This window comes from Chroicocephalus ridibundus, chromosome 13 (assembly GCF_963924245.1).
Source record: "Chroicocephalus ridibundus chromosome 13, bChrRid1.1, whole genome shotgun sequence".
NCBI lineage: Eukaryota > Metazoa > Chordata > Aves > Charadriiformes > Laridae > Chroicocephalus > Chroicocephalus ridibundus.
Window position 1 is genome coordinate 10,918,148 of NC_086296.1, and position 26,161 is coordinate 10,944,308.

The following is a 26,161-nucleotide window of genomic DNA, read 5'->3' on the forward strand; positions in this document are numbered from 1 at the left end:
TCTTAACACCACATGGGCCTCTATCTGCTTAACAGGAAAAACTCATGCTGCAAGAATCCTCCAGGGCTCAGGATAGGCAGAGGGAGTAAGTGGAAAAAACCACGGTTCACTGTTCTGCCCTCCCCTCTTCAGCCATTGAACAATTTGCAGTGACAGTGAAGATTAGAGCACAGCTCAAAATGAGGCAGAGGCACAGTGAGCCATTCCCAGAGGCCAAAGTAAGGAATTACTTACAAAAGGAAGACTTCCATATAAATATTTATTATTCAAGCCCTGGGTCAAATAAGAGCATTTGCTTCCAAAGTGAAAAAGAAAAAGTAAAACAGACCTGTTTCTGGAATCTCTGAAATTAGCTATATTGTGACTTTTTTTTTTTTCTGAAAGAACAAAGCCCTCTCACCCTCTTCTGAGCTCTATTGTGAACATCCCATTTTGTCCCTATCACAGCTTTGCTTTGCAGCCACAGTCTTTCAATACAAGCCTGTACCTCAACCTGCAAAGATGCTTTGTTGAGATAACAAATGAAAGCTGCTTTGGTGAATCAAAGCAGCACAGCCAATGAAGCAACATGCTACTTAGCATCTAAATACAGTATATTGTATTAAATATTTTTCATTCCACTTAATGCCTTGCAGAGCTGCCCAAGGAGGATGGTATGAGGTAGGTAGCTAGCCTTTTGGCAGAATTGCTTGTGGAGAATGGCTAGGAAGCCCCTAAACGCAGCAGGATCTCCCATGGGAAGGCAGTTTCCTTCTCCGGAAATCAATCTGCCTTCTTCATAGAGCTGCCTGCTCAAAGAATGCTGCCTCTTCCTGTTCTTAGAGCCACAGCACCAGCATTCTCTGATGTTCTCCTGGTTCTTCCTCCCTGGTCCTGTTGCTCTGTGCTCAGGTTTTGACTGTGAGGCAGCTGGGTACGTACAACTGCAACTGGTGAATACCCCAGCCATGCTATTTGCTGTCAGCCTCCACAAAAGGCTTCAGCCTGATCCACATATCTTCTGAAGCCCTTCTATGTTAGATGCTTTCGGGGTTATTCTCAGAGCATCCAAATCCTGAAACGTGTGTTCCTAAGTTACATCATGGCACAAGGACAATTAAGACCACCTCCTTATACTGTCTAATAGGGAATGTAAAAGCTTTCTTTGCCTCTGGCATATCATTAGAATGCTCTTGGTATATTTTGGTAAAACATTTTACCTTTTGGTTTTTTTACTCTTACATATGTTTCTTCATTGTTTGTATTTTAATTACAGGCACTTGTGTTTTAAAACAGATGCTATTTAACCAGAAAATGTATTATGAGTGCATGTGTGTGGAGCAATCACTTGAGGGAGGGCTGTGCACAAGTACACTGGTATTTGGTTAACTTCGAAAACCGAATCTTTAGAAGCTATGAAAATGTATGCACTGCTTCTTCCTTAGGCAAGAGGGCAAAGGAGAAGGAAACTGCGGATGTCTCTCCTTTGTGTAGCAGCATGGCTGTGGTCTACCACTTTGGGCCTGGCAGGCCATAGAGCAAGCACAGTGGTGGTGCCACAATTCCCACCCCACCTCAATGCAATAACTCTGGGATGCAGGAACGTGAGAGGAATAACTGGCTCTATGCAATGGCAGGGAGCTGATATAAGTTCTTAATAGCACTGTTGAGCACTTAAAATAAATGCTGCAGTCCTGCCAGTTCTCAGTGTTGTAGCCTGTGCCACTCCAAAGCGTTCCCATACAATACCATCCCTTACTCTTTGTTCAGGGCTATCTGTGTTCACATGTGTAACGTGTATGTATGGTCAAGCCTTCTAGCAGCAGCAGCAGTGCTGGGACTTTGTTAAAAATGAACACATGCTTGATTTCTGTGTGTAAAATGTCTGCATGGAGAGGGCTCTGGGCCTGATTCTCCCTAATCTTCCTATGAGTCATTTCAAGCAGCGCAGCAGAGCTGTGCCACAGTTACGGCAGTGAGCCGTGCCCTCTGCAGCCTACGTGCATCGCATCACACAGCCCAGCAGAAGGCTCATCCCTCGGGCCGCCTCTCACTTCCGAATAGACACGCACCATTTCAATTCTTAGCAAAAAAAAGATCACTTCTGCCTTTATCCAGTAGAAAATTACTATATGAAAATGAGGATGCTGAGGAGTAATATGTTTCAATTTGACTGAAAAATATCAGAGAATAATTAACATGCCACCAAGTCTGTCATTTCAGCTTACACTGTGTTAAAGCTATGCAAAAATTAAAACAAAAATGTGCAAAGGTGCCTTTATTTTGCAAAAGAAAACAATTCCCTTTAGAGCCAGGTTTAGTATCCCTTTTTGCAACCGCCAAGCTAAGGGCCTGTAGCTCTTTTTGGCTCTTATCCTGCAAAATCCAGTGGCAGTGCTACAGCGCTAGTACCACATGCGCTGATACCAGGTTATGTATGAACTGCCCAGCGTGGCAGCAGTCAGCTCCGGAGAGGAGCCTACAACATATCCTCAAAAAACGCACAATGGTAGTAACAAAGCACTGGAATAACGGCGGAAAGGGGGGGGGGCCATAAACAGCAGCAAGGGCCGCGGACTGCTGAGGCCGCCTCCCCGCCAGCTGCCTCCCCCGCCCCGCCGGGCGCGGCCCCTTTAAGGCCGGCGCGGCCCCGCGCGCACTAAAAGCGCCTCCGCCGTCGCCGCCTCGTTCCACTCTCCCGCCGCCGGTCCCGTCGCGCCGCTCCGCTCCCGGCCTCGCCGCCCCCTGCCGCCGCCACCATGCCCATGTTCGCTATCCAGACCAACGTCTGCAAGGACGCCGTGCCCGACAGCCTGCTGGGCGACCTCACCCAGCAGCTGGCCAAGGCCACCGGCAAGCCCGCGCAGGTGAGGAGGGGCGGGCGGTGGGGCTGGTGCTGCCCGAGGTGGAGGGCCGCGGCCCGGCGGCAGCTAGAGCCTCCCCGGGATGGGGCGAGCACGTGGGGAGGGCCGCGCGGAGCGGCCGCGGGGCTGCGCCCGTTCTCTCGCCCACCCGGGGCGGAGGGGCCGCGGCCGCCCACGGGGACGGCTGCGGGCACAACGTGACTGCGGGCCCTGCTGCTCCGGGCGAACAGGCCTCTCCCCGTTCATCCCCCGCTCCCAGCAGCCCTCCGAGGGAGCCGCGGCGGGCGGGCCTCCCGCTGCCTCCGTCTGCGCTGCAGTCTGTCCCCAGGCCGTGCGGCTCCCGGAGGCCATGGGCCCGGCCAGCCGGTGCGACAGCCTGGCCCGCAAGAAGGGCGATGCTCGAATAGCCAAATCACCGGAGCTGTGCTTGTGCCCGGGAGCCGGGATTTCAGGCGCGGAGCTGGGCCAGCGGTGCGTTTGGTAGAAGGGGCTGGTGGCTCCCAGGCTGGCAGGTCGCTGGCAAAGCGGAGTAACAGATATGGGAGCTCTCCTCCGGGATGCTCCCGGTTATCGCAGGATCGGATACTGCCCCTCTTGGGACAGACTGCTGCAGCCTGAGAAGTCAAAGCCTGATAAGGCTGAATTGCAGCCAGGCTCCCAGACAGGCCGGGTGGCTTAGTCAGTGATTTGAGGGTGTGAATTCTGGCACGCAGATAAGGCCTTTATCTCCTGCCATGTGCTCTTTGCCCTGTGCAGGAGCAGTGCTACCTGCAGGAGTACCCATCTCGCCCGAGGCTTTGCACAAACACAACCTTCGTTCCTAAAGCTGAGAGCCAGCTTGGGGGATCCCTGCAGCATGCCTGCCACACCACCCATGTGGGCTGCAGCCTCCGAAGGGTGCAGAGGGCCACACTGGTGTGCTGCCTGGGCCACAATACAGCACACAACTGCGCTGTTTAAAGTCGGTACCTAAAGCAAGTTTGCATCAGGAGAGGGAAGGTTAGATATCCTGTAACTGTTTGTTCTCTTATCACAGTACATAGCTGTGCACATCATACCTGATCAGATGATGTCCTTCGGGGGCTCCACTGATCCCTGCGCGCTCTGCAGCCTTTACAGCATCGGCAAAATAGGAGGGCAGCAGAACAAGACTTACACCAAACTCCTGTGTGATCTGATCTCTAAGCACTTGCATGTATCTGCAGACAGGTAAGGCTGGAACATGATGTTATTAACCTTGTTTATCTGGCTCTCTGAAACTGCTTTGAAAAGTTCATTTAAAAACACCAAAAAGTCAGGAATAAGCCGATGTATTTGAGAAAATACAAAATGATCATTTGCTGAGTTTTCATGTCCAGTTAAGAGTTTGATGCCTGCACCTTCTGTTAAATGGCTTCCTGTTCTCAGAGTAGGGAAAAATCCCAGAGGACTGACAAAGCTGTACAGCGTGCCTTTTTTGCCTCTGAGGTGTGATGCCTTGTTCTCTGGAGAGACGATGCTGAAAGCACAAGGGAAGAGCAATAACAGGCTGGAGCTGACAGGCAAAGTAGAAACCAGCAGGCTGTGAACAGCTCCCTTGCAGGCTGTAGGGCCTTAGGAGAGTGTTTGGTGCAGCAGTGAAGGATGGGAAGAACCTGCTGGCACTGATGTGCTGGGGTTGGAAGGGAGAAGAGCAGAGCCAGCCCTGAGGGCCTGCTTGGCTTTCATAAGTCTGTGTGTCTGTCCGACACGTGTGAAAGACTGCAGTGCTTGAAAACAAAGGGTTTTGATCTCTGGAAATTCTTTACAGGCTGCTAACCAAAAGCTGTCTGACCAGACCCTGACTGGAGAAGAGTTTATATTTTTTTAAAAAAGAAAAAAGTAGAGTTCCAGGTATTCCAGTGAATATTGACTGTTGGAGGCTCTGTCCAAGAAGTTAGCTAGATCTCAGTAAAAATGAAGCTTGACATTTCTTCTGGGGAACAGGAAGCACCGTCCAGTGTCCTGTTGTCCTTGCCTCATTCATTACTTATATAAATGAGTTAATAAGGTTATTGTTTGTGTCTCCTGTATGTCTTCTGCAGGGTGTACATCAACTACTTCGACATGAATGCTGCCAACGTGGGCTGGAATGGTTCCACCTTTGCGTAGAGCTCTCCCATCTGTCTGAAAAGGCTGCTCCTGGCCCTACCCTCCTTCTGCCCCTTTGCAGAGACCACCGCACAGATGGCCCTGTGTTGCATTTTGTGCACTCTCACAGATTGATGGCTCCCTGCTAGCGTGTTTAAATATTGCTGCTTCAACATTCCTCTGTTTTCTTTGTGTAGAAAACAAATAAAGATTTAGAAGTAAGCTGTGTGGTGTAGGCTTTGGCAGCTTGGCGATTGGAAATGTATCTCGCTCTGATTGCTGAAGCAAATGAAGGGAACACTTTGGGTTTGGTTCCATTTCTAGGTGTGTATTTCACCGTACACTTAGACTGAGTGGCAGATGCCTGACAGCGCTCCAGGGTCGTTTTTTACCTTGCTGTAGGTACCTTCAGGGCTTCTTGTTGCTCCGAGTTTCTTTTGGCTGTGTCCTCCTTCGCCACAGCAGAAGCAGTCCTTGGGCCAGCCCTGTGCCTGCTGCTTCGGAGAGGCTTTCCTCTAACAACGTAGCAGTGAGGGAGAAGGGCTTTTGCTCACCAAGGTGAAATGCTGCTATCCACATTGCTTATGCTGCCCTCTAGGCAGCCAGGGGTGGCCCCCGGTGCTATGGGAGCTGTGCTGGGGCCTGTGGCTGCAGCGGTGAGCCTCTGTGCCACCTGCTAGGCCGTCCCACAGCGATGCTGCGCTCTCCTGCGCCTCGGTGTCTCAGGGATAGGCTCCGGCTGGGGGCGGCCGCGACTGAGGCGCCTTTCTCCCCTCAGCCTTTCCCTCCCCGGCCTTCCTCCTCCTCCCGCGCTGCCCCCTCCATTCCCCCCCTCAGCCGCCATTTCCCCAGCCCTCCCCTCAGGGGGCGCGCGCGCGCGCGCGGCGCTGCCCCTCCCCTGCCGGCAGGCGGCGCGCGCCCGCCCCTGCGCCTTCTGGAGCCTTCCGCCCCGCGTGCTCGGCTGACGTCATCTCCGTGCGCCCGGGCGGCGCGGCGTGGCCATGGCGCTCTTCTGCATCAACAGGTACCGCTTGCCCTGGGTGCTGCCGTTCTCCAGGCTCGGCCCGGCCCGGCCCCGGGAGCTGCGCCCCGGCGTCCTCCCGCGGCCCCGAATCGAGCTGGGGGGGCTGGGCAGGCTGTGCCTGAGGAGATTGTTGTCTGGGCTGTTTCAGGTACGGCGGGGAGGAGGAGCAGGAGGGGGCCGAGGCCGAGGAGCGGGCTCGGGTCCTGCTGGAGCGGCTGCAGCAGCAGGCGAAGGCCCGGCAGCTGAAGAAGCAGCAGCAGGAGGCGCGGCCCGAGGGAGGGGAAGGGGATCTCCGCGGAGGAGCCGGCCCAGGCGACGCGGGGCTGAGCCCCGGGGGCGAACCTGGGGAAGGGGCAAGGAAGAGGAAGGGGGAGAGCGAAGAGCAGGCCGGTGCGCAGCGGCAGAAGAAGCAAAAGAAGAAACAAGGGCCTGGCCGCTCTTCTGAGGAAAGGGCGGATGGTGAGGAGGCAGCAGATGGCAACACTCCATCGAAAAACAAAAAAGAGAATAGAAGAAAGTCAAAAGTGCCACAAGAGAAGACTGAAGCAGGTAAGGATAAACCAAGGCCATAGGATTTCAGTTCGTTGTGGTCAACGGTTCTCAACAGAAAAGTAGAAACGAGTTGCCCTTTGAGTAACTTTCTGAATTTAACCGGTGGTAAATTTTGTTTTCCTTTGCTTAATATATTCCCAAAGTAATTCCTTTTTTTAGAGGAAAGCCTCATATTGCAAACTTTGAGGATTAGTTTAGCGTAAGGGAAGGAGAGAAGCATGTCACCCCAGTCGTCAGTTGCCTCCGTACCAACAAAGCAACGTTTTGCCTTTGCAATTGGATTTAGGAAGACAGAGGAGCTTGCGCATGTTGTTGCTTAAGTCTTACGTTGTAAAACGTTCCTTACATCCCTTTTCTGTAGCACATTCTGACCTGTAGCTTTGTACTCCTGTTACCCAAATTCCAGATTCTGAAGAAGACATCAGCCAACAGGAAAACAGAAGCAACCTTAACAATAAGTCTTCTAAAAGGAAGAAAAGGGATGAGGAAACAGAGGGAGCTGAAGCAAAGAAGAAAGACAACAGTGGAAGAGCTGAAGGTGATCAAACCAGAAAGGAAGAGCTGTCCTTAGCAGCCTCAGAAGAGGCAAATCCTCCACCTTCCAGTTTGATGGTTCTTGGAGACTACGACACAAAGCCAGTGCAGAAGGTAACTAGCTTGACTGAATTTTGATTATGGTCAGGAAGCAACATGCATCTTACCAGCTTATTTCATGTATAGTATTGCCTGTTTGACAGCAGAAATGCTTTGTTATTCTCTTTTCCCCCACCCCAGGTTCAGCCCTTCTTACCACAGTGGCTTGCTCAACCCAAACTAGTGCAAAAAAGTATCAAAGATAATTTAGTTCCAATCAGAGATGTCCCAGGAATTCATCCCAGGCTGTTGAAAAAGCTGCAAATGAATGGGATAGAGTCCTTTTTTCCAGGTATCTTGGTACTGTGTTTGTGTCTTTCTAAACTGACTTAAGTAGTTCCTGCGGTCTGTTGCTGTATATTTTATGTAGTTAGTGAAGTAAAATATAGAACAAAAACAAGTTTAATGTATCAAAGTGATCATACCATTTTTAACCCTTCACTTTCAAAGCTTTACTGCTCTTCTGGATACAGTAGTTCTAGCCTAGCTAACCCTGTAGTTAACGTTTGTTTCCATTTTTGTTCAGTTCAAGCAGAGGTGATTCCCGCTGTTCTGCGGAGTGCATCCAATGGGTATTTGATGGGGCAGGGAGGATATCGCCCCAAAGACATCTGCGTCTCAGCACCTACTGGCAGTGGTAAAACCCTGTCTTTTGTCATACCCATAGTACAGGTGAGTTTCCCCACAGTGAAATATTTGTAGGGAAAATTCTGGGGTTGCTTTTGTTCAAGGGAAACCTGAACTTAGAAGTAGGCTAAAAAGGCAATGAATCTGTGGCTGCAGAGCAGCAGATTTTTAGCTCAGAGCTGTCTGAGGGAGCTGTATGAGTCCCCTTCATCTCAGCATCCCACTTCTTTTCTCAGACAAGTGGCATAGCATTAGGAGTTGGGAGAGTGGAAGGGGAGTAAAATGGAAACATAAAACTCCATGAGGATGTGTCACTCCCGTCTGTTCACCAGGTTAGATACAAGAACCCCCTTCTTTCCCCGCTGCTTTCAGGGACTCATTTGTCCTTTGTTTTTGCAGGTTCTGCTAGATCGAGTAGTTTGCCAAGTACGAGCTCTGGTTGTTCTGCCCACCAAAGAACTAGCACAACAGGTATGTGACTCTTCACCTTCTCTCTGAGCGGAACTGGACCACAACAAAGACTGGTGCAGTCAATATTTTGCTTGGCTGTTCTGTGAAGCAGGTTGGAGACCTGTCGGGATTTGATGTTGTTAGCATAATGGAAAGTATTATTAGAACTGATTTTGTTGTGGCTAACAAAGCCTGTCTCTTTGCAGGTGAGTAAAGTGTTCAACATTTATACTGATGGGACAGGTCTGAAGGTCGTTTTGATTACTGGCCAGAAAGCTTTTGCAAAGGAGCAGGAGATGCTTGTCCAGAAAAAGTAGGTTAAAAGGTCTTTTGATAAGGTTTATAGAGATTGTAAACAATTTAATCTCAGTAAGCAGAGGTCAGAATATAGGCTGTTGCATCACACCATCATGCAGTAATGATTTTGGAAAGTGGGTTTATATGCTAGACAACTGGTTGTTCTGTCTTTGTCAAAGTGCCTGCTACTACCCCTTTTTTGTGATTTTTTTTTTTTTTTTTTTGGTGTTTTACTAGATTATTTTTTTTCCAGCTGAGTAGAGTCCAAATGTTTACATTATACACACAGGTACAAATGATTGTTACAGAATTTTGCTGCAACTAAGTTTTTTTTTTTTAAGAGCAATGAAGAATGACATTTTGTTTAAAAGAGGGTTTGGTGTACAGCACTGCCTTTGCATGCTTTCCAAAGTAAAGTGCATATTGGAATTTTATTATTTCTTAGCTAAGTGAAAAGTAGGAAAATCTTAAGGTCTGCTGCCAAGGATCTCTGTTACATGCTTTATGGTGTAGGGAGAAGCTTACTGATGGGCTGCTTGTTTTTTCAGAGTGACAGGCTACTGCAGCCTGGCTGATATTATTGTGGCTACACCGGGACGGCTCACAGATCATATTAACCAGACCCCGGGGTTCAGCCTGACACAGCTTCGCTTTCTGGTGAGTCAGCTCCACAGGTCTCCCATCTTAGTGCAATGTCTGTTGCAGCTGTAATTCCTGCTTTGTTCTTGTATGGTACATAAATATATCTCTGTTGGAACTGTTGTATGGGCCTTGTCTACGCTCTAGATTGCTTGGGCAGCGGTCTCAAGATGAGATGTTTTATTCCAACTCATGACACCCAAGTATCCACCCACTTCCCCTTCTCTCTTAGCCTCTTGCAAACACAAACTCAGAGTAAAGCCTTATCAATTAAGGTTGGTAAATTATCAATGCATAGTAGCTTCCACCATATGGGAGCGTGCAGAGACATAGTTGCAGTCTTATTGAGGGTAGGGAGATTTTTATTTCTTATTCGGAGATGTGGATTGAATTTATGTGCAAATGAGTTTGGGAGTAGTGTGAGTGTCAGGCTGGCCGCTGAGCCACTGAAACAAAAGCAAAATTCAGTTTTGGGGTAGAAACTTCTGTTTTCATTTGATAATGCTAATATTACAAAAGGAAAATAAAAGCTGCCTAATGCTAAACAGTATTTAACACATAGTGGTTTTCATCCTTGTGAATTGAGATCATAGATGAAGCTGACCGTATGATCGATGACATGCACCAGAACTGCCTGAACCAAATTGTCAAAGCTGCATTCCAAGTGGAAAATGACTCTGGCTCCAACATGCTTTTTCAGAGGATGAAACCAGGGCCTATAACAGCAGCCAGGTAAGTTGCCAAATGCATTTCTTTGAACTGGTAGTACAGACACCAGCACTTTGATGCCACTGCCCTGCTTCCTAGTACCCCCTCACAGGGACTCCCAAAGCTTGCTTACTCTGAGAAATAGCTGCTGAAGCTGCTTTTTCAAAGCTTGAAAAAGTAGGCAGTGAACAGCTGATAGTAGAGGGTGTCTTTTAGACTGAAGCCTAAGTATTGTATTCTCCATTCTTCCCTCAATAAGACGAAAGGAGCATCGAAAGAATACGCAAATATTGTAAGTCTGTGATTCATTTGCACAGTAACTATAGTAATGCCCTCTGGCAAGCAGAGTAATAGATTTAAAGGAAAACTCTTGGAATTATCTATCTGCAGCTGCTGTTTACATACAGCGTGGTAGAGGTGTGCCAGAAACTGAGATTAGTGACCATGGGAGGAAGTGACTGGAATGAGGACATGGGTAACTAGGATGCAAGGATGTGTGCATGGGTAACAGATGCAGGTTGTGCAGTTGAGAGCGCTGATCAGTTCCATCTGTGAACTTCATAAAACAAGGGTGGAAGAGGACCTACAGGAAAGGCCCAGGGCAGGAAAAGAGCATCAAAAAGAGTTAATTGCTTCCCTCATAACATCATCTGAAAGTACTTGTGGAGTGTCATGATTTTGGCTCAGTTTCTGTGTGCTACTTGTTTCAGCTCTTGCTATCCTCAGATACCCTTACAGAAACTGCTGTTTTCAGCCACGCTGACACAGGACCCAGAGAAACTGCAGCAGCTGGACTTATTCCAGCCTCGCCTCTTCACATCTGTATATTCTGAGAAAAAAACACTTGGAGATGGAGCAGAGACTGAACAAGATACTAATAAGAAATACACACTCCCTGAGGGGCTATCGGTATGACATTAGTTCTCTTAAACAAATCTTCAAGTATAATTTATTCAACTGTGGAGTTTCTAGTTATATTTTTACCCTATAAACAATTATGTCTTTGCTATGATTCTTTGCATTAGAGGTGCTGGGAAAAAGTAGTTCTGGGAGTATTTATGATCCAGAGAGCTCTACCTTTGCATATTTGTTTTCTCATTATTTAGTGTTCATTTGTATAAGACTGTATTTTTTTTTTTTTTCTAATTAAACTCTCTTCATGCAGAATTAAGTTTACCAGCAATGGGGAGTAGAGATATGGAGTGATACTAATGTAGTAGCACTTAATCAGCTGTCCATCTCAAAGCATGTTGTACAAATATGTATAATGCACTTCAAAGCATGTTACCCTGTCGACAAGAAGGCAGTACATGCTGTTACTCGCTGTGGAGGAGCGAGAACATTAAAACAGCACAGGTTTCCCATCTCCACCTTTTGTTTTATCCTCCCAGACTGTGACTTGTTCTAAAGGGGGTGGCATTGTGGGGTCTGGTTTTGCTGCTGTTAGTTGCAAAACATCCAAGCCTAGGTAGGTTGTGGAAATCTAGTAGGTTTCAGAGAAGATGGCCATGGCAAGAAGTAATTTTTGTCTCTGAACTTCTTCCCTGTTGACTGCAGCAATGTTACGTGCCTTGTGACCTGAATTCCAAGCCTTTGCTCCTCTTGCATTTCATGCTGAAAATGAAGTTTACCCGTGTGTTGTGCTTTACCAACTCCAGGGAAGCTTCTCACAGGTGAATCTGTTAATGAAATCACTGTAGTAGGTATCTGTCAAGTAATATTACAGAGGTAATGAAGTGGCTGTTTCTATCTTGTTTACCTACAGATTGTTCCTGCTTGTTCAAGCCTTTGGTGGAGTCACTGTGGCTGAATTTTCTTCTCGGTTAACTCCAAATGAGAGACAGAGAACCATGAAGGAATTTGAACAAGGAAAAATACAACTGTGAGCATTTTAAATAAGTTCCCTGCACGTCTTCCAATGTAGGCTATTTCCAGTGTCTAAAGCTGGGTATAACCAAGAACACAGTTAAATGGGGTCCTCTGTAAAACAGAGTGTGCAGGAATCAACTTACAGAATGGGTGTGAGACTAGGACTTGTGACTTTTGAATTGTTTACTTTGCATGTAACTTGGCCTGTTCTAATCTAGCTGTAATCTGAATTTCTGGGTGTTATTTTATAACGAGCACTAAATGTAATTGCTTGTTCATATAGTTGCCCAAACACAGAGTTCTGAAAATATTAATGTCTGTGCTTGGGGTCTGGCGCTTATTAAAAGAAAATGGGTGTTGGTGCTAGAACTATACATAGTATTAGTGCTTCCTACCAAAGAAATCCCTGATCAGACTGGCATACAGATTTACCTTCTGTCCATGTGTGTGGTTTGCTTTGTGATTTCAGTGACTATATAGGATTGCATCTGTGGAGTGTCTCTTGAGAGGAAAGTAAATACTTATCTTCTGTATTTTGTTTTTATCCAAACCCTGTGTTTACATTGATCCTTGACTACTGGAATTTTGCACCTCGCTGTCTGCATTCAGTGCTGTTATGGAATGTTCAGATAGCTTACAGGTTTGTAACCTCCCGTGTGATGGGAGCCATCTGGCTTAGTGTTGCATGCTTGGAGAACCTGGAAACACCCAGTAACTTCTTATGCACGACAGTAGGTGACAAACCTGTAGTGATGCTTGGAAGTCTGTCAGCAGCTAGTAATGCCAGTGACAATGAGGAGTGACTTACAATGCTGCTGTCGTGCTCAGAGGTCAGGGGCTGGCTGCCCAGTTTGAGCAGAGATGAGCCGGAGTTGTGCTGTGTTCACTTGTTCCACTTGTGTGTGTAGTGCAAGAGATGTAACATGAAAATGACTATATATACATTTAAACCTAGGTTAATCAGCACAGATGCCACTGCACGAGGGATTGACATTAAAAGAGTGAATTATGTAATAAACTATGATGCGCCTCAGTTCATCAGGACATATATTCACCGGTAAGACAATCAGGAGCAAAAGGAAGATGTTTAAGCTTGGTTTACTTTGAAATATTTAGCAAAGGTGACATGCACTTAAAAGGGTTTTTAGCTTTAGATTTTTTTGTTTACTTTAATATGCAAATAGCTTTCTAATCAAAATTAAGCCCATAGCATCACCAGAGTAATGCAGTACTGAAACAGAGAACTAACACCCTGTTATAGAAAATGTATTTTACAGGAGCTAGAAATACTGTCCTGGACAGTATTGAGTTTTGTGTTTCTAGATGTTCGGAAAACAGCAGCGGGTCAGCAGCTGTGAACGAGCCCTGGAGATGTTCATCCTTTGTAACATGTGGCTAGTCCTGTGCTAACCTCAAAAAACTCAGAATCAGAATTTCTTAAATCTGGAGAATTTCAGAATCAGACTCTTGGAGCTGATAATGGCAGTGACTACATGGCTAAACCGACTTGACACTAATTTTTCTGTTTTCAGAGTTGGAAGAACGGCTCGTGCAGGAGAAGTGGGTGTCGCTTTCAGCTTGGTCCTTAGAATTCAGGTATGTCATTGGTGTGGCATTCATTTGATAAGGATGTGCGGAGGGGCATAAGGAAGATAAGGTTCATACTACTTCCCACCTTTTCCAGTCAGGTGAGCTTTGGACTTGGAAGCTTCAGTTATTTCCTGACTAGACAGCACTTCCAAAATGCGTTCATTTTTCTAGCTGAGAGGCAGTGGGGTGTCTCATCTCCTGTGTCTGTTTTGTTATGCAGGAACGTCGTTTTCTGCGGATGTTGAACGATGCCGGCATCCAAGATGTAAAGAAGCAGCCAGTGAAAGGCAACTCATTAAAGCCCTTGGTGCAGCGATATGAGGAAGCTCTGTGTAAGCTTGAGAAGACAGTCAAGGTAATTGAAATGGGGAAGAAAACAAAAAAATGGAACTACAACTTGCACAGTTTATTGCAACTCACAACTAGCAGAAGTATTAGTTGTCTGGGATCCTTTTCTTTAACTGAGACACTTCCATTTCAGTGTGAAGGCAGCATTTTTGGTTGCATCATTATGAAATACTCAGAAAGGGTCAGGAGGGGAGAAAGAGGTTTTCTGTTAAAAGAAAGGTATGCAGCATCCCTGGATGTATTTAAAAACCTTGTAGAGGTGGCGCTTAGGGACATGGTCTAGTGGTGCACTTGGCAGTGTTAGGTTTACAGTTGGACTCGATCTTAAGGGTCTTTTCCAACCGAAATGATTCTGTGATTTCTGGTGTTTCCTTTTCTGTTGTCCCTTTCTCTTTACCTCTGGAGCTGGGATTTTGGCAACTACCCAGAGCAAGGCAAGCAAAATGCAGAAATTAAACCTTTTGTCATTACATGGTTTTAAGACTAATTTACAGCCATGCTGACTAGACGCTGGGGGCATTCCAAGCCAGGAAAGCATTTTCTGCAGGCCCTCTTTTATACACCAGCAGGAAGCTTGAGAGCTTTCAAACAAAAGCCAGGTAGCATTTAACTTGCCAGATGGGTAGACTAGGGATCCATAATAGACGCTGTGCTGTATGATTTGGGCAAGTGTTCTGCTGTGTAATTGGAGGACTCCTGATAAGTATCTGTCCTTGAAAAATGATGGTTTTGAATTGCAGACTAGCAGTGTTTGAAAACTGGGGCAGAAAGGGTTATTAAATTGTCCCATTACTCACCAAAGTCCCTTCTGTGTGACTCTGAGACAAGGGGCATCTTCATTCACCTTTTCAACTTTAATTTTGAACAGACCGAGCGAGCAAAGAAACGAGCCTGAATGGATTGAAGCTGAGGAGGTCGCGTTTCATGGCACTGAAGCTGCTGAGGTCATGGACTACTACCCAGCATGGTAACAATGAGACGTGGCCCCTGAGTGGTTGGCTCCTCAACCTTATTATATCCGAAGTCGGCTATCACAGGCCTTGTTCCCCTTTCAAGGACACTTGCGAACAGAGTTCACTTACTGGTTTAAAAAAAAAAACAAAACAAACCACTAAGATACAGCTGCCTTGAAGAGGACCTTGCATCATAACCTGCTGGCATATGTAAAACTACCACCAGTGAAGTCATTACACAACTCTTGAGCATGGGCCTGAGGGAACTGCTGGTCTCCAAAGGTGAGGGCTGTGCTCTTCTTGCCTCTGAACAGGGACCCCTAATGGCTCTGTTACTGCACAAGCAGCTGTATCTGCAAATGCATAAGCACCTATACAGTGCCTATAGTGGAAACGTGTTTGAAGAGCTGCTCTATGCTGAAGTAACTTCAACTTTTAAATAAACTCTGTGTATATATATATATTTTTAAAACTGTCTAATAAAGATTCCTGAGTATAGGGACGGAGACAGCGTTGAAAGGATTTTTCAGTTCTATAGTCTTGTGCCTTTCTTGTCATTTTCTTACCTATGTTGTTTTCTTCCAACATTCAGTACCGGTGGTAGCAGCAGGTATTATTAAGTGCTAGATTGGCATTAATGCAGACTAAAATGTCCGATGTCTAATAGGAATATACTGGAGTCAGCCATAAATCTGTTTTTGACACATGCCACTGATATTTTTAGCTGCCCGTGGCAGAAGGCTTAGAGCTACTGCATACCTGGAGCCTGTAACTACCTTCCAAGACCTTCAGCAAGAACTGTCCCAGTTCTGGCTTATTACTTTGTAAAACAAAATAAATATACACTAGCATTAGCAATGCATTATTGTAGTGAAATGAAGGGCTGGGAATCTTGGAATGTCAGGAGGGGTGGTTGCATCTCTTAAAGATAGGAGCAACCTGGGGTTGTTTTATACCAGTGAAGTAGCGTGTGTCTTCTTTTTTCTTCTTTTTTCTCTCAAGTAGTTCTTGCACAGCACGGGTGCCTGGGCTGGTGTAAGAGTAGCAGAAGTGGAAAGTCTTAGGCAAAAGCTGTGAGCTCCCATGAGCAGTGCAAGGAAAGGCTGAGAGATCTGGGTCTGTTTAGCTCGGAGAAGAGAGCGGAATCTCATCACTACTTAGAAATATCTAAAGGGTGGGTGTCAAGGGGATGGGGCCAGACTCTTTTCAGTTGGGCCTAGCAACAGGACAAGAGGCGATGGGCACAAACTGGAACACAGGAAATTCCATCTGAACATGAGGAAAAACTTTGAGGGTGCCAGAGCACTGGAACAGACTGCCCAGAGAGCTTGTGGAGTCTCCTGCTCTGGAGATATTCAAAACCTGCCTGGGTGTATTCCCATCCAGCCTGCTCTAGGTGAACCTGCTTTGGACCCCCAAATGTCCCTTCCAGCCCCTACCATTCTGTGATTTACCTCGTGTGAACCTACATCCTATCAGCCTAGCTCTGACTTTCCTTACCATTAAGCTATTAAGGGCAGTTATTAAGACAAGCCGAAGTTCAAACAGGAGGTGGCAGAGCCTGATTGGGACCTTGCCCTGGAAAACAGCCTTCGCCCCAGCCCTTTGACACCGCGCCGGGGGAGTCCTGCTCTTCACGACGGTCCATCGGGCGAAGACCCGTGGCCGGGACGAAGCCGGTAACGGGGCGGGGGGGAGCTCCGGGGCGGGGCTGCTGCTCTCCGCCCCCGGGACGGGCCCGGTGCTGCCCCGCCCCTCCGGAGCGCGGGGCTGGCGGTTCGGGCCGGGACCGGAGGAGCCGGGCGGCGGCAGGATGGGGCTGGAGCTGTACCTGGACCTGCTCTCGCAGCCCTGCCGGGCGCTCTACATCTTCGCCCGCAGCAACAACATCCCCTTCGAGTTCAAGCGGGTGGAGCTGATGAAGGGTGAGCGGGGCCGGGGGGTGGCGGGGCTGGGGGGGGTTTCTCCGCGGTCCCCTGGGTGAGCCCAGCTGCTCCCCCACCACCACGCCGTCACCAGCCCCGCTGCGACCCCGGGCTCCCCTCGCCGCTCCCGGGGAAACGGCTCGTTACCAGCTGCCCTCTCTTGGGCCGCGGCGCGGGTGGGACCGGGTTACTCATCATCCCCATCAGTGCGAGAGGGTGGGGTGCCCCGCCAGCTGCAGAGGGCTCTGATGTCGAGACAAAAACAGGACGTAATTCTCTAAACTCTGATTTTTAAGTAGCAGTCTCGGTGCCTGCGCTCCTCTGCAGCAAATGCAACTCTACAAAGGTGTGTGATATCTCTTGATTCGGCCCCACCCCAGCAGCAAATGGGCCTCTGAAAGAAGGACGGCTTTTCTGAAATGAAGCGCTCAGGATGTGCTAGATCTGAGGCTATTCCTCATTTAGACGGGAAACAAAAAGCAACAGAGAAGTTCATGTATGGGCGAGAACAGCTGAGGTGTGCGGTTCTTGCTCTCAAATTCAACTTCCTTAGAAAACTTTGCGCTCCGGTAAGCAGCAGCAGTTGCTGCAGAGCAGTTTTTCTCCTGCTCTTAGCAGGGATTAACAGCCCCTTGGGAAGGATCCTCATGCCCAGAGCCCACGGATGTCCCCCCAAGTACAGGTAGGGCAGGACATCCAGCCACCTCTTTGGGGGTTTCATGGTGTCAAGCTGTTCGTGGTCAAGTTATTTTGAGAGGGTTGAGGACAGGATTGCAAAGACAGCGAAGGCAGTGGAGCGAGGCAGTGCAGCCGCCAGGGATCTGAAGGCTGAGAAACGAAGAAGGGAAGGCGGTTTACTTTGTATTAAAGCTAAGTGATAACTGGTAGGAGCCTGCCCAAGAGGTTGTCGTGTTTTTACCAAAGGATGCCCAAAGATCTGTACCTTCTTCCGTTGTAACTGAGGCTGGTAAAAGCTGCCCTTCAACTTTTCTAGAACTGTGCTGTTTTTGAGATTGAGGTAACATATTGGGCATAAAAACACCTTAGTAAGTAATGCTTAAAAACAACAAAAGATGAGAAGGCTCCTGGGGCTGAAATTGATAAAGGCACAAAAGAGTTCCAGCCTGTGACTCAAAGAAACCTCAGGCGTGTTGTGGCTTAGTCTCTGGATGTTCCCCTGCACACCATAGCTGTGCATTGATTGCACCTTACTGTGGCTTTCTTCCGACCTGTCTCAGTATGAAAAAATTTTGCTGTTGTTTGCAGATAGGGCTCCTCTTGTGTCCTTCCCCAATAGATAAATTGTTGTGGTGAGACACTGGCGCAAAGGAGAGGAAACTGTCAGGCAAGCAATGAGAGCATCAAGGAGAATGGAACAACTGAAATACAGGTTTTGGGGAACTGAGAGGAAGGAAAGTGAATTAAATCACAGTTTCCCAGTGATCTGTGCCCCATGGCATCAGCATTTGCTTTTGGTCAGTGTATTTAGAATGGGTAATTTGGTTTATGGGAATGCTAGAGGTGCATCCCATACCCGCAGTGTGTGCTCACCTCCCGCACCGTGGGGAAGCACTCCGGGTACCTGCAGCTGAGTTAGCTCAGCAGCCAGCTGCTCAGCAGACAGGTATGGGCACACTGGCCGCCAAATGAACACTCACTCGGGGATACAGTTCGAGGACCCATCACTGCATGGTCTATAAGGACCAGGTGAAGAAACATACACTCAGATCTGAGCTGATGGCTTAAACATGTGCCCTCAGAAAAGCTCTTGGGCCCCGGGTAAGGTAGGTCTCAAGGAAATGGGTGGAAAGAGTGAGAATGGAGAGAAATCACCCGACACTCCATGGACATCAGAGGACCTGGAAATCTGCACACCACGCATAGGAAATCCCAGTCTCTTTTTGAAAAGGGGTGGGGGAGACAGGCTAGGAGCCAAGTGACAGGCGAATAGTCATAAATCAGGTTTGTCAAGTACTGGGAAAACTAAAGCCATTTCCAGAGCATTTCCTCTAGCACAGATTCTCGGGTGACTCACACAGCAGGACATGGCACGGCGTTAGACACTAGAGAAACTTGAATACAGTGGTACACACATATGACTGAAGCCAGGGGCTGGAAAAGGCTGTCAGGAACAAGTCACATAAAACAAGGCTGCTGGGACTGGTTTCAAATGTAATGGAGCACGCTGAGACCTCAGATGAACAAAGCATCTTCTCCTGTTGTGTTCACTCTGCCTACCTTTCAGGGGGATGCTGAAAGATAGCTTAAAAGCAAACTCGAATCTATATTTGCTCTGATAAAAGATATGAAAAAAACCACATAAAAAGCTGATTGAGAGATCTGTAACGAAGTACCCATGGCTTTATATGGAATCACAAAAATCTATTTTCATCTGAGGACTAAAAAGAGAGTTGAATATAAATTACGTTATCTTCAAGAAAAAAACAAACAAAAAACCCCCAAAAAACTAAACACCTTACTTTCTCACTGTTGTTGTGGTTCATATTTCTGATACTGAGATCTCTTTCCTCCAAGGAACTCGGTGTTCACTCTGGATTTGTACAGGACAGGTACCTCGAGGCACAAACTTAGAGCTGATAAAGCCCTGTCTTGACAAGCAGTGTTGGTATGAAAGGACTGTTAACCATTCTGACCTTTGTTGAGAGGTTGTTCTGGTATGCAGGCAATAAGCAAGTAAGCTGACGTCATACAGCAAACCCTGTGTTCATCCTGCAACACTTCTTGATTACTTATAAACTTAAACTTAAGACTGTATTTGTGCAATCAAACCCAGAAACTTGAGGCCAGGTTGTCCCCACAGCCTCTTCAGGTTTTTGCAGACAGGTCCTGAGCATCACTGCCAAGTAGAACTTCTCGTTTCCCTCCTCAGGGCAGCACAAGACAGAGGAATTCCGGAAGGTGAACGTCCTGATGAAGGTGCCAGCGCTAAAGGATGGTTCTTTCACCTTAGCAGAGAGGTGAGGCTCAAATACACTCAAACCCCTACTGCAGTATTTTTTATCCTAAAATGCTTGGATTCTGCCAGTGCACCGTTTGGTCTCCATTGGGACTCCAGCCCAGGTAGTTGTTTGCCTCCTTCCTGTTCCACTTGTACATAAACCCATGTTTCAAGAGAAGCTTTTTCATGTAAACAACTGAAATGGTATTGATTGTGGAAAAATCTGTGAGCTGCTGCTTGGAGCTAGCTCGCCTGTAGGCAATGTTTCTAAGCCAAAATACCTGTCTGTGCGTCCTCCTGCTCTCTGCCTTCAGCTGGAGGCTGTAGTTCAGTGCAGCAAATCTGACATGAGGCATTCACTGCTGGATGGCCAGATAACATAAAGCTCGGATTTGGTATAAACTCATTCTGTGACTCATATTTGTCCCAAAATGTTGATGGGGTAACTGTAGCAGCAGGCCACATCTGTCTCACTGGGCTGATGTATCAGATAATTGCTGTCCACAAGCAGCTGCTCAAGCCAGCACAAACTCTCTCACATGCTGTGACTTGCTGGCAGTTGTGTCTCCTGCACTTCTCCCTGACTCCAGTGAGGTTTGCATTGCTGCTGGTCCAGCAGTGCAGAATCTGGGGGAAGAAGAAAGGATGAGGTGCTTTAATCTCATGATCAGCTCACTGGTCTGCCTTGCTCTCTGGGCAGCATTGCAATCCTCCTGTACCTGGCCCGGAAATTCAAGACTCCTGATCACTGGTACCCATCTGACCTGCAGAAGAGGGCTAGGGTTGATGAGTACCTGTCATGGCAGCACGTCAACATTCGTGGGAAGGGGAGCAAGCTGTTCTTAACTAAGGTAAGACCATTACATACCAAAACCTAAGAGTTGTGAGTGCAGTGGCCCAGGAAGTACCTCCTGTGTCCAGGACCTTTCTAAGCAAATGCACAAGCCAGGTGACAGATAGGAACAAAACTAGATCTGGAATTGATTTGGCTGCTCAGCCAAACCTAACTGAAGTGGCCGGAATACTTCATGCTGCAGCCACAGCTCTCTGCACGCACTGAGATCCAGAGCAAATTTGTCCTCGGTGAGCAGCCAGACACAGCTCACTGCCTTCTGCCCAGTTTCATGGAAAGAACCAACCTCCCAGTGGAAAACAAAATGCAACTGTTTGCAGATGATGCAGCCTTCCCTTGAGAGGAGACTCTCGTGGTTGAAATTTCAGACTTTCTAGGGAGGAGACAAAGACAGGCAGGAACTAATGACTGACATTAATGTTAATCTGCGAAAGGAGATTAGCGGTACCAGTTGTTCACGTGCATTGGCTGATGAGAGATCCTTAGAAGAAGGCAGTGGGAGGGTGTGGACTAAGTTTAGAGAGAAATATGTAAAAACTAACGTGTTTCTTCTCCCTGCCAGGTGATGCTGCCTCTCCTCACAGGCCAGCCACTTTCTCCAGAGAAACTGGAAGGCGTTACTGAAGAGCTGAACATTGTCCTGAAGCAGTTTGAGGAGAAGTTCTTGCAGGACAAGCCCTTCATTGCAGGCAGTGAGATCTCCCTGGCAGACCTTGTAGCACTGGTGGAGCTCATGCAGGTGAGCATCAACCCCAGTGCTCCTGGATACGTAAGCTGGGTTGTGGGCAGGCCAGGCCAAGGCGTGACTGCTGCACCAGCACCTCTTTAATGGCAGATCTTTCTCCCTGCACTTAACTCCTTAGTGAAGTTAAATCTTGTTCCTTTTTGACTTTGACCATAATTGAGTTTGCTAGGGAACATCTACTTTGAGACAGTTCTCTCTACAGAATTATGGACCAAATTCCTCAGAAAAAAAGATAAATTACAAAGTAGGCAGAGAAAGTACAAGTATTTGGAAGAGATGTGTTGGTGTGTGTGGACCTCTGTGTTCTGCATTAGGCAGTTCCTGGGTTAGCCATGGCAATGCTCTTTCACCGCATGTCCCAGGGGATGGCAGCTGCTGAGGATGACACCACTTGCTTCCTACTAGCTAAGAACCAGAGATGAACTCCACCTAATGTGACAGCTGTTTGCTGCCTTGAGCCAAACGTATAGCTGTGCTTCAGCCTGGTCCCATCACGGGCACACGTGCTGTTTGACTCTCTCGTGTTCTCTTGATCTCTCTCTGCAGCCTGTAGGTGCTGGCTACAACCTCTTTGAGGAGAGGCCCAAGTTAGCAGAGTGGCGCAGGCGGGTGGAAGAAGCAGTGGGGAAACAGCTCTTCCAGGAAGCCCACGAAGGGATTTTGAACATCAAGAACTTGACTGCTGATAAGATTGCACCCGAACTCCTGGAGCATTTCAAGCACCAGCTCCTAAAGCAGGCCAGCCAGAATTAGGGGGTTATACTCTAAGTAAAATGGATTTGTGCAGGCTTCTTGTAGTATTTCAGCATTTCTTCTAAAAATCATACAGAAACACCGTTCCACAAAATGCACTTCAAACACAGCCTTTCCGCAATTTATAGGGGAAGAAAACTACATCTTAAACAGACTGCAGTGAGCTGCTTTCCCCTTTTGTCCACTACAGGTATGTGAGCTGTAGCCCTATAGGCTTTTCTATCTTGCTTCAACACCGCTGGATCTGCTTGAGGACAGAGGTGATTTGGTGGGAACTGAGGCCAGTCAGAACGGCCCTTTCCATCCCTGTTTTCAGTTTTCCAGGTCACAGCACTATAGAAGGGCCAAAGGTTTCCTGAGGGTATGGCAGAGCAGATCTGTCTGAAACATGGAAAAATCACTGAAAATGGTTTTCACTTTGCCACAAGCTCAGTTGGAAGATTTTTGCTCTTTAGTAAAGAGACAGGTCAGGACCTAGCCCTTGGTGGGGACCCTGCCAGGGCTCTCTCAGAACACCTGGCCACTAGAGGCTGCTGTGTCACCTGTGGGAGCAAAAGGACCCAGCGCCTAGGAGCAGGGGGGCTGTGCAGGTACCCAAGTGAGGCCTCCAGCTTCTGGGAAGGACAGGGTTAGTCCCATGAATAAAGATCCTCAACCACAGACTCATGCCATACTTTACAAAGAACGGCCTGCGCAACTGAGAAAAGCTGCTTTTCTAGGTGAAGCTGCTGCCAACCAGTCTCCCCCTGCAAACCATATCAGCCTCTTGTCCTTTCCCCAGAGCAGCTTTGTCAGTTCAATGGAAGCTGTTCAAGCCAGGCTCTCTCCAGTGGCGAGTGCTGCCGTGGCTGGCCCAGCATTGGTGGCAGAGGGAGCTGTGCTGGGCAGCCCTGGGGGGAGCGGAGCGCACAGTGTATGACCTGAGTAATCCCTCAAATACAGTTAATGTTCCACTAATCTTCTGTCATATGAGATTCTCCAGTAAAGTTAATGGTTACACTTGTCACATGTTGCAGCTCTGTTTGCATTTGTAATCAGGATTTGGAAGGAAGCGGCCACTCATTTATCTTCCACACCTGTGCAGCATCCTTCACAACCTCCTGTCTGTGTCCCTTTGTACCCTTCCTGCCTTCCTGTTCTCTCCTGTCCCTGTGACCTTCCATTTCCAGGTGTGAGCCATGAGGAGGGTTACAGTTTGCAGAACTGGCTTTTCCCTCCTTGTTAAGCTCTGGTTGTATCTGGAATTCTGTTTGTCTCTGCTGGCTGGCTACACCATCCACAGAGATGGCTTCATAGTACACTGAACGTGAGATGTCAGTCATCTTAACGCAAGTCAAGATATTACAGTGTTTGGGAAACCAGTCTTGCGCATCCTTTCAGCTGGACCTACTGGTTTTGGGGAATGAGCCAGATGACTCTTCTGTGTTTGTTTCCTGACTAAACCTGCCCTTTAGTGCAAAGGGGCACTGTGAACCACAGCTTGAAACACACATCTCTCTGGGCTATGCTAAAGCAGCCAAGCGGGCCAGTCCTTTTCACTTTCTGTTCTTTCAACCTGCAGGCAACCCTAAATGTCAGTGGTGAAGCAGCAGATTTGCCCCCAAACCCTTTCAGTTTCAGTACCAACACAGGCAGGGATATCTGTCTTCTTACCTGATTTTTTATTGGTAAGTTTATTGAGGAGAGCCTATGGCACTCCAGCCAGTAAAGCTGGTGACAGCAGCTTTCTTTTTGCCCTGAGAGTGCTTGCATGGTTGGCGCCTGGGCAGCAATGCCTGTAGGTGCTGCTGCTCTGCAGTGCTAAGCCTAAAGAAAATGGCCTGTTTACGCTGTACTGCCAACCACTTCCTTTGCTCTGTAACCTGCAGCTTACCACAGCCACCAGCTGGGCTTCTGCACACAGAAGGTCCTTCTTTTCTGCCTCACCGCAGCTGCCCAACCTCACTGCACGCTCTCCTCTTAGCACATTTTTACTTTGTCTAACTTCCAGATTCCTGACCTCCAATTTCTCCCTTTTTTGTAGAGAGCAAGCCTCCTCCTACCAGCACAATAAATTCCTCACGCAGCTTCTGTTCAAGTAGAAGCAGAGCAGAGAAACCATCAAAACCAAGAGCCTAATCTATAAAGTATTAATCTTGACAGACCTCAAACTGGGCTTGGTAGCAGAGCCCTTCTTGATACACATCTCCCTGCAGAATCTCAAGGTAGGGCTGCTGTGCTTGCAAAAGCATTGCGTGAGCCAGAGCAAATAAAGTGTCGGGGTTTTTTTTTCTTATTTATGATACTTGCAGGACAAGAGCTCCTTGTAAGACAGTGGTGAGCCAATTTTCTGCTTGTTTGAATAAGGCACAAGTTCCTTAAACGTCACCCATTGTGTATTCTTGCAAGGATGGCTGCCTTGACAAACAAGTTAGAACTATGTTCAGAGCTCGCTGTCTGGTGCTCCTGCGCTGCCAGTGACGCAAAGGATAAACACACAGATCAGCTACTGTCTCACTCCAGCACAGTCGTGGTGACAGGAGATTTTAAATTGTTTTCCCCCTGTCTTCTCTGATCTAACCCCATTTGAACTGTAGGTTCACTCTCCCAATGAAGCTATGGGTGCACTGACCAGTAGCATTTTGGGCCGTTCTCTGCATGCAGGACAAAGCACCTCCCCAGAGTAAGTCCTTGGATGGTAACAGAGTTGTACAACAGATAAAGCTGCCTTGCTTGTTTTTTTTGCTCTAAATTATGGAGATAAGGGATCTTGTCCTTGTACTTTGCTTTTTGCTGTCTTTCCACCTCCCCCATTTTGTTCATTTGTGTCATTTGATCTTGGCTGGTTCCAGCTCCCAGATTCAAAGCCCCAAGAGCTGCCTGCCAAAACCCAACAGGTTGTGCAAGAGTTTTGCCCGCCTCAGTGCAAGGTCTGTTCAGTGTCCACTCCCCTTTGCTTGAGTGTGGAGAGGGGTTATATCTCCAGTGACAGTTTAATGTGCTGTTCTGATTCAATTTCCTCAATTTTTACCAAGGGCTACTTGGAAATAGGTGAGAGACTGTAATTTCTAGAGTAAAATGAAGCTGGGATACACAAAATGGGATGAATGTTTAAAAAACACATCCACATCCTGAGACCTTTTCTAAATAATTAAGAAATAAACTGCAAACAAGTGCATTTTTTCTGTGTTGTTCCTGTTTCCAAAAAGCTGATAGACAAAGGACAGGGAGGAAAAACGGCCTCTGAGGTGATGGAGACAAATGAAAATACAGCACCAGAAGCACTACCCTAGAGCCAGGAATAATACAATCAAATGCCATATAACACAACCAGATAAAAATGTCTTTGGTTTTGTGGGCTGTGCAGTGCAGGCAGCAAACTGGAAAAAACTTAATGACAGAACATTTCCAGGAGGCACATGAAAAGATCTTTGAAGTCCAGCTAGGACTAATGGATCAACTGAACCATAAATAAAGGAGCAAAGCGAACCCACGCTGCTAATCTTGCTGCCCACTGCTGAGATCAATGTACACTTCTCATGATATTTCAGAATAGGGACATGCAACCATTTTGAAGCAGAAAGACTTCTCGGACTATTACCTGTGCAGAGCCACATTCACACTCCTTTTCCCTACTCCTGTAGCGTTTAAGATTCCTTTGCACTAAAGTAGGTTGACATGAACTCAAGGACCTGCCACAATACTCTACGAGTCTTCATTTCCGGTGTGTTGGTGCTGCGTGCAGGTGCTCTAGAGGGTAAACTGTACTGCAGGGAAGCTGAAGCGTGCACGTACACAGCCGCTCTCCCTATTCTGGCCAAGAAACTGAAAAAATCCTATTGTGCAGTTCTAAATCTGAAAAATGACTCTGAAAATAGGTGCGTGGTGCAGCGAACACAATACTTCATGTGGGGATGCAACTTGTTCACCAGACGCTGGCAGACTGACCAGTCTAACAATAATCCCCATTCCCAAGATGTTCTCAGAGCTGAAGTCTTGGCAAAGCGCTATAAAATGAAGCACCTGAAAGTGTTCCAGTTCGTAATTTAACCAGTCAATGAGCTGCTGGCTCAGCATCCAAACCTTTTCGCCACCTTTTTTCACGATCTGTTCACAAGTAAAAGAGCAACTGATCCTCCAGTTCCCTCTCCCTGAGGTTCCTGTGGCTCTTTCCAAGGATTTGTGCGTGACATACAGCTCTCTGGCACAGCACTGATAAAAAGGTGTCAGCTGAGCCGAGGTGGGTTTGACTGAGGGTGACTTTGCTCTGAGTGGTTTGACTGCTCTATCTTCCAGAGTCCCAGA

The 26,161-nt window shown here is 47.5% G+C and overlaps 3 protein-coding genes across 4 annotated transcripts; all 3 read left to right on the plus strand.

Moving 5' to 3' along the window:
- Positions 1-2,595: 2,595 nt before the first annotated feature.
- Positions 2,596-5,174, plus strand: LOC134522839 (macrophage migration inhibitory factor). The gene is made up of 3 exons (XM_063351029.1): positions 2,596-2,846; positions 3,880-4,052; positions 4,907-5,174. Exons 1-3 carry the CDS (start codon positions 2,739-2,741, stop codon positions 4,971-4,973), a joined length of 348 nt encoding a protein of 115 aa, XP_063207099.1. The 5' UTR covers positions 2,596-2,738; the 3' UTR covers positions 4,974-5,174.
- Positions 5,175-5,939: 765 nt separating this feature from the next.
- DDX51 (DEAD-box helicase 51) lies at positions 5,940-15,148 on the plus strand. 2 transcript variants are annotated; one of them, XM_063351599.1, is made up of 16 exons: positions 5,940-5,976; positions 6,125-6,525; positions 6,935-7,176; positions 7,303-7,453; positions 7,688-7,833; positions 8,188-8,259; positions 8,445-8,551; positions 9,084-9,192; positions 9,761-9,906; positions 10,593-10,791; positions 11,440-11,555; positions 11,648-11,764; positions 12,707-12,808; positions 13,284-13,347; positions 13,562-13,696; positions 14,558-15,148. In XM_063351599.1, exons 1-16 carry the CDS (start codon positions 5,954-5,956, stop codon positions 14,582-14,584), a joined length of 2,157 nt encoding a protein of 718 aa, XP_063207669.1. In that variant the 5' UTR covers positions 5,940-5,953; the 3' UTR covers positions 14,585-15,148. The 2 variants fall into 2 exon arrangements, 1 of the variants encoding a protein (XP_063207669.1); XR_010073221.1 differs by lacking the exons at positions 13,562-13,696; positions 14,558-15,148 and having other exon boundaries at positions 12,361-12,808; positions 13,284-13,329.
- A 1,181-nt stretch (positions 15,149-16,329) lies between these two features.
- LOC134523110 (glutathione S-transferase theta-1-like) lies at positions 16,330-22,836 on the plus strand. Its single transcript, XM_063351601.1, has 5 exons — positions 16,330-16,567; positions 19,458-19,545; positions 20,227-20,377; positions 20,942-21,118; positions 21,671-22,836. The coding sequence occupies exons 1-5, from the start codon at positions 16,456-16,458 to the stop codon at positions 21,875-21,877; spliced, it is 735 nt and encodes a 244-aa protein (XP_063207671.1). The 5' UTR covers positions 16,330-16,455; the 3' UTR covers positions 21,878-22,836.
- Positions 22,837-26,161: the final 3,325 nt, after the last annotated feature.

Bases quoted from the DNA above. Each gene is read 5' to 3' on its own strand.
- LOC134522839 (XM_063351029.1), top strand. From the start codon at position 2,739: ATGCCCATGTTCGCTATCCAGACCAACGTCTGCAAGGACGCCGTGCCC. The intron at 2,847-3,879 runs GTGAGGAGGGGC...CTCTTATCACAG, and splicing joins CCACCGGCAAGCCCGCGCAG to TACATAGCTGTGCACATCAT. The intron at 4,053-4,906 runs GTAAGGCTGGAA...TGTCTTCTGCAG, and splicing joins TTGCATGTATCTGCAGACAG to GGTGTACATCAACTACTTCG.
- DDX51 (XM_063351599.1), top strand. From the start codon at position 5,954: ATGGCGCTCTTCTGCATCAACAG. The intron at 7,177-7,302 runs GTAACTAGCTTG...CCCCCACCCCAG, and splicing joins ACACAAAGCCAGTGCAGAAG to GTTCAGCCCTTCTTACCACA. The intron at 13,697-14,557 runs GTAATTGAAATG...AATTTTGAACAG, and splicing joins AGCTTGAGAAGACAGTCAAG to ACCGAGCGAGCAAAGAAACG.
- LOC134523110 (XM_063351601.1), top strand. From the start codon at position 16,456: ATGGGGCTGGAGCTGTACCTGGACCTGCTCTCGCAGCCCTGCCGGGCG. The intron at 19,546-20,226 runs GTGAGGCTCAAA...CTCTCTGGGCAG, and splicing joins TCTTTCACCTTAGCAGAGAG to CATTGCAATCCTCCTGTACC. The intron at 21,119-21,670 runs GTGAGCATCAAC...CTCTCTCTGCAG, and splicing joins CACTGGTGGAGCTCATGCAG to CCTGTAGGTGCTGGCTACAA.